General features: G+C 41.9%; 1 protein-coding gene across 1 annotated transcript in view; it reads right to left on the bottom strand.

Annotated features, from left to right (window-relative positions):
• MACROD2 (mono-ADP ribosylhydrolase 2) overlaps positions 1 to 13,252 on the bottom strand; it is a 1,985,747-nt gene that overhangs the window by 533,238 nt on the left and 1,439,257 nt on the right. The window contains exon 8 of the mRNA XM_036827001.1: positions 1,857 to 1,930. Within this exon, the coding sequence (XP_036682896.1) occupies positions 1,857 to 1,930 (74 nt within the window). The remainder of the gene's footprint in view (positions 1 to 1,856; positions 1,931 to 13,252) is intronic.

Here is a 13,252-nt window from a genome sequence, read left to right as displayed (position 1 = left end):
TGGCAATAACTAAGTTGTGTTTCTCAATCCGAATTATCTAGATTTTCTACAATGAAATGAAGACATGAGCAAGAAAAGAATATGAAAGCAAAAGAAAGGACTCAAAGACACAGTAGGCTAGTAAGGAGATCAGAGTAAAAAAACATTAAGTAGGAAACACTAAGTTAACAAATATCTAGGAAAAATAACTTTCTGAATGGTTTAGAGACAGTCCATCAGTCGAATTTGTCAATGAGCTGTAAATGTGACCAACACATTTGATCTTCGTCATCAACTCCTTGATGTTTTGTGTAGTTATGTGTACTCCCATCACATGCCAAGATGGCACATGGGAACTTCCAACAGTGGGAAATATCCTCGGATAATTATTTTAATGGAAATGATAAATTTATACCAATATACCAGCTCACTTGTTAGTTTTTAACTTTGAAACACTACATTTTTGCCAAGCAGATGGTCCAGGAGCCTATACTATGACCAAGAGATATATTGAAGATTACCCGTTTTCAAAGGGACTGAACATCTCTCCCTGGCCTCAGGGGCATTCCAAGGAGAGGCGGGTCAGACTCTTGGCTCTGAGACTCCAAAGTCTTGAGCTTGTCATTTAACCTTTTGATTCTAGATGAGGATAATGATAGCAATACCTATCCTAGACGTTCTGTAAGATTGTTGTGAAAATAAAATAATACATGTCAAAGAAATGTTTTGTAAACTGGCTATTTTATTTATTTTTTTCTGCATCTTAGAGGTTACTAAAGTTATTCTCTAAATTGAAGTTGTCACATGTATACCTTTTAAAGTAAGAGGAAAAGAAACAGCAAGCACCAAAGTACGTTTAGCCGTGCGGTCTTTACTTCTACTTGAAATTAACAATGTTCGTGTCTCTTTTAAAAATGTTGAAATTACAGTAATTAGCAAAAATGATGTTGCTGTTTCTTTAAACACACAAGAGCACCAAGAGTTATCTCTCATTAGGAAACTCCCATAGTCTCTTTCCATATCCAAACATTTCCAAATAATCCATCTCCTACCGAGGAGAAAGCTATATTCATGGGCCATCATAAATGGAACAAAATTCTTTACAGCACTCATGTGAGTATATGAGGAGAAAACCAAAATCGGCAGAAAAACGCACAACATTGTGTGTTGTGTGAAACCTATTTGCTGTAATAACATGTTAATTGCTAAACCTCTGAAATTTAAGCTTCCATAGCATCTCTACTTATTGAACTGCCTTGTTTACTTGAGTAAGTCTCCTGTTCATCACTACATATATCCCAAAGCTCCAATTAAATAAGCAGATCGGAGGCATGATGAACACTTTGATGGAAGCCTTTAGTTTCATAAAAATCCTCATCATGACGATTTACCTATCAATTATCCAATAGCACACTCAGAAGTCACTTTATAGAAGTGATTAGTTATAAATAAAGAGATCTTAGATTACTGAAAAAATTACCAAACACCAGGAATCCCCTGTCAACAAAGATAACTTAACTCTTTAAGGAAAATAGCACCAGATGATCCCTGAATTCTTCATCTTAAGGAAATCCACCCTGTTCTCTCCTTTACACACAAATCCATATTATCTAAAGACATAAAAATGAGATCATGGCTAAATGAATCTGATCATTTTGCCCATCTTCACCACTGAAACCGATCAACATAATCCCTTCAGTCAATTAATTACAGGAAAATACTCAATCACCCATGTAACCCAAATGAAGCAGCATCAGCTAGCTTTGGCTCAATGACTAGGTCAACTTGATATTTATGGAATAGATGTATCTGCCTTTTCGAAACTGAGAATCGAATTCCAGCATCTTGTATGCTCACTGACTGTGTTTTTCTCCTACCTGGTGCTGATTCTTGGCCAGCCATTCTTTAATGGTGCTGAGGGCAATGATTGCAGCAGGCTCGTTTGGAAAACCTAAGTGAAGAACAGAATAAAACAAATTTTTTAAAAAGGCAAAGGCAATAGAGAAGTCAATCATGGTGTGATACTGGCTTTTTCTCATTTAAAGAGTATTCATTTCAACCAATTAGTACTGAGCAAGGGAGACCTCGGTAACGTATACACTCTACACTGCGCATCACAGTATATGAAGCCTGTGATCCTATATACAAGGCATTAAGGGGGCTGGTCCTATGCCCGTCTAGAGCTAAAAGGCGATAAAGGACTAACTGTCTCTTCAGTTGTACGATGTCTATTAAAATGTATTTACGGTTGCTTAATACCTTTCACAACGTTTTCATATACTTTTCTCATGTGAGGTGTCAGATTAATGTTTATGACCCTCAGTTTACAAATCAAGTAAACATGGGTCAGAGACTACATGTGGCTGAACCAGGGTCACGAGGTCAGCAGCACTCCATCAGTGAGCTGGCACAAGACACAGCGAACAACCTGTCACATAGCCATACCACTGAAAGCTATTGTGCGAATTCAAGGAAGGTAATGCCTGTTCCATTTAGAGACATTGGAAATGAGGTTTCACATGAAGACAATATGAAATGACCTGATTTTGTAGTACAGGTTTGGTTTTAGAAGGGCAGGAAGAATGATGCAGTTATAATACATCGGTGAACATGAGCACACATAACCAGAGTTTCTAAAATTCATCCTTTAGCGTATATAAACCAAGCACATTCGAGAACTTGCAGAATCGTCAGACATTCTGCCAACAGAGATAAAAATATGTGAAAGAATAACCTTGTACGTTACTTATTTATGGGGCAGAAAGAAGAAGAGATGGGAGTGACTGTTCTGTTGAAACTACTCTCTTCAAGCTCACTACTGGCTTCCTAATCAAGAAGGCCCATAACCTTTCAATCACTCTTCATCTTCTTTGGTATTAAATGTGTTTAACTAGTTTTTCAATAGAAAAATAGTTTTTCAAAAGACGTATTTCAATACGTCTTCCCTCCTGAACTTTTTAAAAAAGATTTTTAAATTGTTTTAAAGTGTACAATTCAGTGGTTTTTAATATGTCCACAAATTTGTGCGATCACCACCACTAATTCCAGAATATTTTCACTGTCCGGAAAAGAAACTCCGTACCCATTAACAGTCATTTCCCAATCTCCCCTCCCCCCAGCCCCTGTCAACTACTAATCTACTTTGTCTCTAGAGATTTGCAGATTCTCCTCCTAGATTTTTCAACACTGCCTTCTTCTGTGTCTCCTCCTACCTATTTGACCTCCCCTGGCTCCTTTTTCTAGGAGCATCCATTAAATGTCTGCCATTCCCAACATCCTAAACTCAGATGCCTGAGCTGATGCTACAAATATCATCTGCCAATATGTCCATGAGGACATGATCTTATCAGGGAGGCTCCCGTGACATTGTTCATGCAGACGAAGAAAGAGAGAGGTGTTGTTGAAATGGGGAGATCTGAGATTTAAAAGACCCAGTTTTACTGGAAGGCAAATAGAACTCCTGTCATATGAGAGAGAGAACACTCCTGTCATATGAGAGAGAGAACCGCTGTCATATGAAAAATGTGCATAAGTTCTCAAATTTCTCAAAGTTCTCAAATTTGCGAATTCATCTATGACATTTGGGATTATGGGTTTGTTTTGCATTTGTTTCATCCCTTCCTTAAATTAAGGCTTCAAAATGTAAAACTCTTAAAGTTAGAAAAACCTGTTAATTAGCTAATTCATTAAACAAATTATCATTTAACTAGAAAAGAGTATGTATATATACATATACACATATGTATATGTATGTATAGACAGATAGACAGACACACTTTTAATGAGTCCCTGTCTTTAAAGCCCAAAGTCTGGGGGGAGGAAATAAGAGGCAACCACAACACAGCAGGACAGGGCATTCAGGGATGTGGGGACGAAGATGAAGAGCACTGAGGGAAGCTTTCTAGAAAAAGATAGAATGTCTGGGGGAGGGAACTATACATGGGAAGCTGAGGACACATTGTCCTCAGAAGCAAGCTGTGAGCAGCAAGGAATTGATGGAAAAGGTGAGGGAAAGTAGAGGGGGAGAAAGCAGGAGTCCCTGTGCGCTGCAAAGAAAAAAGAAGGCAGCCAGGATGGGCATGTGTGGTTAGGGGTTACCCAGAGGAGGCTTTTCAGTCCCCCTTTTCCCGGAGTTTAACACCAACATTTGTAATCACCCAGATGCCTCCCCTTGACAGGCTCCAGAACCAGAAGTGCAATGCGTATTCCTCCACAAAAGGAATCCTTCCTGACTTTCTGGTTCTGGCTTTACCTCTTCCCCAGTCACTGCAGTATCTGGCTGCTTCCCCTGCTGGTAACTGGGTCCTACAGACAGCATCCCTCTGAAGGATCTTACACCGCCCTGTTCTTTCCTTCTTTTCCCACTGATCTTGTCTGAGGTCGGATCAGCTCTCAGCCCGACAACAGCAGGTGACTTGTAACCGTGCTCTTCGGTCTTCTCCCATCTATCCAGCACACCACTTCCAGGTGATTCTTCCTGAAGTATAGTTCCCACCACCTTACACAAAATAATGGCAGTCTCGGCCAACTCTCCAGCTCCTACAGAGTAAACTTTAGCACCTTAGCTTGGCATTATATACCCCGGGGGCCTTTCTAGATTTGTGTCTTAGCTTTCCCTAGTTACTCTCTTCCCATGGCAATCTTCTCCAACTTTTTGATATGTTTAAGAAGTATTTAAATAGTAAAATTACAGGGCTGTATAAAGCTAATAAAACCATAATCACTCTCCGTTGCAATGGCCATCCGCATTAACCTTTAGAAGGAGTAATTCCCCACAGAGAAATTATAAAAGTTCTCTCAGAACCATGGCAACTGTGGTCTCTTCTCAATTATGTGCGACCTCTTGGTCACTTTCCCACATTCATCCAAACCTCTGGCACTGAGTTATAGTTTTCAGCTCTAGCTCAAGGACTGCTATAACCTTGGGCGGTTTCAGCATCCAGGAAGATGACCCACCCAGCACCTGGCCTGCCAGTTCCCTGACCTGGTCGTTTTTGACAACAACTCCCACCTTCCCTCCTCCCCAGACCACACCCTGGACCTGGATGTAATATTTCTATTCCAAAGCTACTCTCTTAAAACCTGTTCTCTTGGGGGCTTCCCTGGTGGTGCAGTGGTTGAGAATCTGCCTGCCAATGCAGGGGACACGGGTTCGAGCCCTGGTCTGGGAAGATCCCACATGTCACGGAGCAACTAGGCCCGTGAGCCACAATTACTGAGCCTGCGCATCTGGAGCCTGTGCTCCGCAACAAGAGAGGCCGCGATAGTGAGGGGCCTGCGCACTGCGATGAAGAGTGGCCCCCGCTTGCCGCAACTAGAGAAAGCCCTCGCACAGAAACGAAGACCCAACACAGCCAAAAATAAATTAATAAATAAATAAATAAATAAATTTTAAAAACCTGTTCTCTTTAGTTTGTTCAGCTACTTTCCAAGGAACGTCCTTTATGAGCATTTGAAGTCTGCTCTGTCCTCAAACCACTCCCCAAATTAAGGCTAACATCTCTCCCCCAAGGGGTCTGACTCTTCTCTCTCATGCTGTCTTACTCTTCGCTTTTTCATTCCAGCCACACTGGCCTTCTCTCTGTCCTATGAATTGTGGCATGTTCCTTTTCACCTTCCTACCATAAGGCCTTGCTCGTGCTGTTTCCTCTTCCTGCAATATTTCTCTCCTCTCTTCCCCAGCTTATTTGAACATTTGCCCTCTGCTCAGCCAACACTCCACCAGGGAATGCTCCTCTGATACGGATGACTACCCATCTTATGCTTTCGTAACACCACGTACCTTTTCCTCACAGCACACACCACAGTTGCAATTTGACATTGATTTATGTAAATGTTTGATTAATAATTCCTCATAGAGCGAAAGCCCTAAGGAGACAGATGCCACACCTATTTTTACTTATCACTGTATCCCTAGAACATTGCCGGCACATAGAAGATGATGAATAAATATGTGTTGAATGAATGGACTGTGGACTCGTGAGCCTTTGTATGGACAGCAGGAAAGGCTAATTACTGGGAAGACAAGGGTGTTTAGCCCTAGAGTATGGGGAGGGCCAAGGGATCCTGAGATGTCCAAGCAGAATGACGTATCCACATTATCCTATTTCATCCTGGAGGGAAAACTATTGAGAAGATGCATTTGAGAAAACACAACTCCTGGTGGGAAGATGTGCTGTGATTAATTAAAAGGGGAGGTAAAAATCAAGATAAATATCCCTGAAAACATACTTGCTTTTCAGCATCATATGTATACAATGTAAAGTATGATATTCAGGGTAAACAGCAACAGCATGATCCTTTGTCCACTTAACTGCAAGACCCCAAGGGTTACGAGCAAGGCCAGTGAAAAGACAAGGGCAGATTTTTGCCCAGGGATGGTCTCCTGATGACAGTAAGGCCTGCCTCAGAAGGTCTCGACCATATTCTGGTCACCAGGGGACTTTTGTTCACAAAAGCAGAATGGCCACCCAGAGGGAAGGTTGCAGACAAGCTTCAGATGAATCACTGAATTAGATGACATACAAAATCTCTTCCAAGTATGAGGGTCAATGAGGCCGAACCAGCCATTAATAATTCAGGGCCAAGCGTGCAGAGTTTGTGTGTGTGCATGTGTGCGCCCAGGTGTGTGTAGAATCTGCTTCTGTCACTCCAAATCTGCTTAGTTCCTCATTCATTAGGATAGATGATTAAAATTAACTTTTGTTGTAAATGGTGAAGCTGACTTACACAACTTATACAAGAATTTTTAAAATTCACTTCTGTATTTAAATTGCTTGCTAAATTTTTACATACACACACATATGTATATATATAACCATTCCCAAATCAAGATATAAAACATTTCCAACACCCCAGAAAGCTACCTTGCCCCAGGTCAATATCTATCCCCTGAAGGAACTGCTATTCCCTCCGCTATTATCATAGATTAGCTTTGTCTGTCTTTCCACTTCATATACATGGACCATGTGCACTGTCTATATTTTGTTCAATATTGTGCCTGCCTGATTTATCCATGTATCCATATATCCATGCTATATCCACACATGGAGCAGAAGCTCATTCTTTTTCATTGTAGTGTTGTATTCCATTGCATGAACGAATATTCCACAATTTACCCATTCTAGTGTTGATGGACAATTGGGTTACTTCCAGTTTGGGGCTATTGTGAATAAAGCTGCCATGAACATTCTCATACATGCCACTTGGTGAACACAAGCACTTGTTTCTGTTGACAGTACACCCAGGAGTTGGGGCTATGGGCCCAGAGGTTATCCAGATGTTTAACTCTGGCAGATTCTGCCAGTTTTCCAAAGCAGCTGTAGCGATGTACACTCCCAACAGAAACGTAAGAAAGTTTAAAATAATGTATTTATCTTTCTAGTTAGTTAACATGTCAGGATATATACTTAATTATATTTTCTTAACCACATTTAAAGCCATTAAGGATAGCTTTAGGCTAATCAATATGTTTTATAGCTAGAAGCTCAGACACGTTTTATGACCCAACTGTTTTCTCTCTACAAAGCAGTGAGTACTTAAACCATGAGGGGACAAATTCTGTCAACAGAACATCAAAACAAAAGAGGGAGAAGGGGGGACAAAACAAAAGAGGGGAAAAATTGAAACAGCAAGTTGAGTTTGCAATGCTTTTCATCCATGGTACATCAAACACCACTTTAGACATTTTTTCTTACTCAGTTATTACCCGATATTTCTCTTTTCATCAAGTTGCAGAAAGATACAGCAATGAAGACTCACTGAAGGTTCTACTCGGCCACTGTACTATGTGTTGGAATTGGGGAAAACCCGGAATGTTTTCAACACAGTGAGAGTGAATCTGGTTTTGACCTTGTCCTAGACGGTTTTCCTCGCTAGCTTTCATTTTTTTTTCATTTTGCTCTTGTTGATAATTCCCCAATATCTTTAACTTTGTCTATAGGCTCCTATGCAGAAACAAACATTGTTCCCTTGTTACAAAACTCAAACATTTTCTATTGAAAATCTAGCATAGTCTACTGAAATAAATATAGATATAACTTACTGTTAGTAAAACAGCCCTTTTTGGAGGAAGAAGCAATGATCAACTTTTGTTTTAAACTTAGAATGAGGGTCTGCTTGCAGCTACAGATTGCTAAAGCATACAGAGGCATATGGTAATACCTTAAATCAATTATTTCTGAGAAGTTCTTAGCACACAAAAAAATTTTTAACTCAAACTGACAGGATACCAGGTACAATTAATCCATGCTTTAAAACATTAAGCCCATCTACCATTTACAGTCGACCCAGGGCCTCTGTTTCTTGAATTTTCCCCTAGCATCCCTTTCCAGCCCAGTTTCCAGGACTCACCTCCTGGAAACTGGGCTGGAAAGGGATGCTAGCAGTTGTAAGAAGAAAGTAATCTGGGAGATCAATGTCCAAGCAAAGCTCACAAATGTAAAAACTATTGTTTATGTACTGAATCATTTTATTTTTAGCTGCACAATTTCTTCTGTAGTGTCCTTCACCTCAAAGGGGGTTTAGTCCGTACTCTCAACCCTACCCAGCAGGGCACTTAGCCCAAGGCTGTGATAAAATACTAACAATTGTATGGAATCATAAATCCCCATGTCCATTGCATATTATTTAGAAAGTGGTTGCCATACCCACCAGCCCTCAGGGTGACTATAAGCACCAACTTGAGGCGGAATGGCTATAAATATCCAGAAATAAGAAGCAACAGTTAAACAAATAAAACTCTCTGGAACTCTGCACACTAAATTCATGTCCACTTTTAAGCCCTCCCTCCCCATCAAGTCTTTAATGAGGAAAGCATGCTGCTGATTTTATTTTTTCTATTTACACACAAACTCAAGTAAAATAAAAATATCATGCAATTATTAAACATGGGATTTTCAGCATTGATGAAAATCTCTGCCCTAAATGAGGGGGATCACGTATCACTGGGTTTATTGAAATGTTAACATCAGTTGAACTGGGATTGTCAACATGGACGGTCAATGTAAAATTACACTTTGCTTGATATTTCAGAGAGAATAACCACAATCTTTTTCTATCTTAGCACACAAGTCCTGGTGTGGGGACCAAATGGACATGAAACAATACACTTTACAAGCCCGGGTAAAAGGAGATGAAATGTGAGATGAGTTATGTTTTGCTCAGAACATTCCTCACCAACCTCCCCGAACACACACACGCCTGTCCCACATGGGAAAGAGAGGGAGAGGGACGCAGATGGAGAGTGTGGTGGGCACGGAGAAGTAGAGGGCAATGAATTTATTTATTTTTTTAAATCTCAAAACAGCTTCCCATCAATCCCCTCCCCCAGGCCTCCTTCCAACCCATAAAAGCAATTCTGATGGTATGATGGCATCAAATTACTTAAGAGAAATGAGCTAAAGGAGGCTCACTGTTAAGCAATTGCCAGAGCAGCCACTCAGACGATTCTGGCTAAAGGCTGAGTTTCACAAGAGATAAAACAGGTGAAGTAATAAGAGTGACACTGGCCTCTGTTACTGCAGTGAGCATGGCAGCAGAATGTTAAAGAGGGTGCCGCTGGCTTCCCTCAGGAGAGCAAAAGGGCACACAGCAGGCAAGAGCGAGGCTTTCGCAGCCCGTCTTCAAGATGGTGGGGTCTTAGCTGTTGTTTGAAAGGGCAGGCTTTGTTATATGCGTATATGTACACAATATGGCATATTAATAAGCTGGATCGCTGTAGCAGACGCTGACCATGCCCTACATATGTCCCTGTGGCACGCGTGCCATCCTTGCATCCTGGCTCAACTTAACAACCTCTGGCACCTGCTGCCTTTTTACTGTGGGTTCTCACTGCCCACCTGTGGAGTAGGTCCAAGGTGTCAGGGAATCAAGGCCACCGCGAGCATCCTTTAACCCATGATTAGTGAGATGGTGGGTACATGTCCCAGCTCATGTGCCCCCAGGAAGGCTGAGGTGCAGGCTGCAAGTTGCCCAGTGGGTCGATGCTCCAGTGGTCCGCAGCAACAATGCTCAGCAATGCACTCTGTTGGCTTCCTTTCCTTGTCTCTCTTTCCCCACTCCCTTTCCTGAAATGACCTCCCAAATTAACTACTTGCCCCCAAACCCTGACCTCTGAATCTGCTTTTGGGGAAACCCAAACTATGACAGCCATCAACACCCAGTCATGAACTTGAGAAAAAGGGGTGCCACGTCTTATCTGGATAGCACTCTTTCTCTAAACCTTTCTAGTTGTCACCTCTGGCACATGCACAGTAGAGAATATTTTATAAGTTACTTAATGACGTGGGGGAAAGAGTTGGGGAGCTTGCTAGTCATCAGCATGAAAGCACAATCATATTTTACTTTGTGGGGTTGTAGAGGTCATAGAGCTAGGCTCACATTGGCATGAAAAGCTGCCACATTAGACAGAAATCTTGAAAAATAGTAAATTGTTGCTGCTGTTGTTAACATTTATTGAACAATTATTATGTAGAAGTCACTAAACAAAATGCATGTAAACACTAAGTAATCTTCACAACAACCCAAAGAAGAGAAAAAGGAGAAGAATGAAGATGAGTTGGCTTCTAATGCACAGTGACTTAGTGTATTGAGGGAGGGGTTGGTCAAGGATGATTAATTTGAATTAATATTAAATACTGGCAAGAGGTATGCAAAGTATAGTCTGTGTTGTACTACCTTTAATGAACTTATTATCACTCACTAATGTGATGTGATCTGGACCAGCATCTACTTGAAGAGGAAGCAATGATACTGCCTATGGCTATGGATGGGCATGGGGTGCGAGCCTAGGCTATTCTTAGGAGCCCTGCCAACTTTGGCTTCCACCTAAAATAGCCCAAATCCTCGAAACTCCCTTCCAGATGTATGTAACCTTTCATTTTATAGAAGCAAAAAAAATGATTGTAAGGGAACTCAAGCAAGGGCAGGGCCAGCGCCAAAGCCTGGGTCTACTGACTTCCCTCCATCCATCCACACTCTAGCCCAGAGCCTGGCATTCTGTTTCTCGTCACATCTCCGCAGAGTGGATGGACATTACCACAACCCCTCTCCTTCAGAGACTCCAGTCCCAATGCAACACTGTTTCAAATTCCAAAGAAAGGAAATCAAACTGGAGGCCCCTGTGGTCAGAAAGCTTGATGCCCAAGTACAGAGCTTCCTGTGAGGACCACACCCCATAGACCAGGGGCCACTGATGTTCTGCCCTCTTTCTCACATGGCAGCACTCAGTCTAGCATTTAATGTCTTCATTGCAGAGCATGAGTGGGGCTCAAGGAGGGCCACAGTAAAGCTGATGGCTCTGATGATGCAATTATTCCTCAACATGTAGGTACCATCATTCCAGACACAATTAGAACCTGTACATTTGAAGCTCACCGGCTCACAACAGAACTTCTGTGACATTATGCCTTTCCCAATGGCGCCTTACCCTTTATTTTATTCAACTGAGCACTGATTTTCCTATCAGGACCTATAGGATTGGTCATAACAAAGGAAAATTCTATACTTATTTTAATCTCCTCACACCCACTCTTCCATTTCCCTTGACATTGTGTGCCATAACAAGTGATACTCCGTAAATTCTACTATATTCAGACCCAGACTTGAATTACTGTTGCTTTCACCTCTTTAAAAAAATTGTGAAACATGAAGTTTTCCTTTCAAGCTGTCTTTGCTCTGCAAAGCAGGTCTGAATGAGCTGCGTTTTTATGAGACACAAGCTTACCATCTATGCAAGCTTCATCAGCTTCTCAAACTTACGAGCACCAGTGTCTAAGGGTGTTTTCAAAATCACCTTCTGCCTAAGGAATTATAATAATGACCTGAGAAATGGCTCGTGAAACAAATTCTACTCTATGCAAGCTGTTCCTACTACCCCTGAATAAGTCTCTTGAGAAAGGAGATGAAAGATCTCACAGAATCACCTGGAAAAGAATTTCTGTAAAATTTTTTAAAAGAACATTTTTCCTACAGGGCTAATCGAGGGAGTTCATTGAGGACATCACATTTGAGTAGAAAAGATTTATACTGGGATCAACCGAGAGATGAAAATGCAGTTTCTACTTTTTGAACTGGTGGCATCTATGGGGCATGGACCTGGTGGCCAGTGATGATCTCATGTCCATACCAGGAGCCCCTAGTGACTTCCTCCACACTTACGACCAAAGTCCAAACTCCTCGTTTTGGCTTGCAGAGCACTTCCATTGCCCTTGTCACAATCTGAAATGATCTCTGTCCCACGTGCTTGGTCACCACGCATCTACCCCATTGGAATAGCAGTTCCATGAGGCAGAACCCTTATCTTATTCATTTTTCCACCTTCAGTGCTCAAAGCAAAATAGGTGCCCAATAAGATGGTGTGTTAACAATAGGAACACGGGACATATCCAGTGTCCTGTGAGGCTCCCTCGCATCCTGCAGTGATTTTACGCCACCTGAGGCCTAGGAAAAAATCAGCCCTTGCACTGGAGGGCAGGAAATGAATTAATTCTGTGCCTCTCTCTGAAGCCTACTGGCCAAACCCCCTACACATGTGACCTTGGTACAACCTAAAGGCCCGGCTGAGGAGAATGAAAACTAGGTCCCCTTGGCTTTAGGTCTGATAAACACCTCTTGGGCTTCTGTCACCCTCAAGCAGGCAGAGCAGAGGACTTCTTTCAGGAACACATCAGCACACAGGGTCTCTAAGCTTTGCTGTCACTGACTCGCAGGCATGAAACTACTTATGTCCCCAGAAGCTGCTTTTATGCCCCCACCTGCACAGTCAGGTGCAAGATTCTCCTGAAGGAGCCACGCTGAAGACTGTCATCACAGCCCCCAGCAGTGTGAACTCCGATCACCAAATATGGAAGAAGAGGAGTTAGTCCCCAAAGGTCCTGATTACTGGCTTTTACTCATCAATGACTGGTTGAATTCCCTGAAGGCCTGTGTAAACTGCCATCATTCCAGGAATTCCTCTGAAAGGCTTCTCAGTGACCAACTCCAGGATGAGGAAAACTCAGTGTGGACAATCTCTCCTCTCATGTCTGAATGCCGAGAGAGACACTGGTTGCAACCGTTGATAATCTGAGGTCTGTCTGAACTAGTTAGTGTCTCAATGCTAGCATGTGGAGTTTTCCTATATAGGGGTGGACCAGTTGGTGGAAACTCTTCTCTACGGTTTTATAGCATTTACATTGGCAGCCACTCCTTTGCTGAGTGAGGCAGAGATTAGTACAATCTTAGGGCCTAAAACTGTAACTAAAAAGAAAACATTTGATGTGATTTTTGTGAT

This window comes from Balaenoptera musculus, chromosome 15, assembly GCF_009873245.2.
Source record: "Balaenoptera musculus isolate JJ_BM4_2016_0621 chromosome 15, mBalMus1.pri.v3, whole genome shotgun sequence".
Taxonomy (NCBI): domain Eukaryota; kingdom Metazoa; phylum Chordata; class Mammalia; order Artiodactyla; family Balaenopteridae; genus Balaenoptera; species Balaenoptera musculus.
Note: the sequence above shows the minus strand (reverse complement) of the source record. Positions and strands in the feature narration are given on the sequence as shown.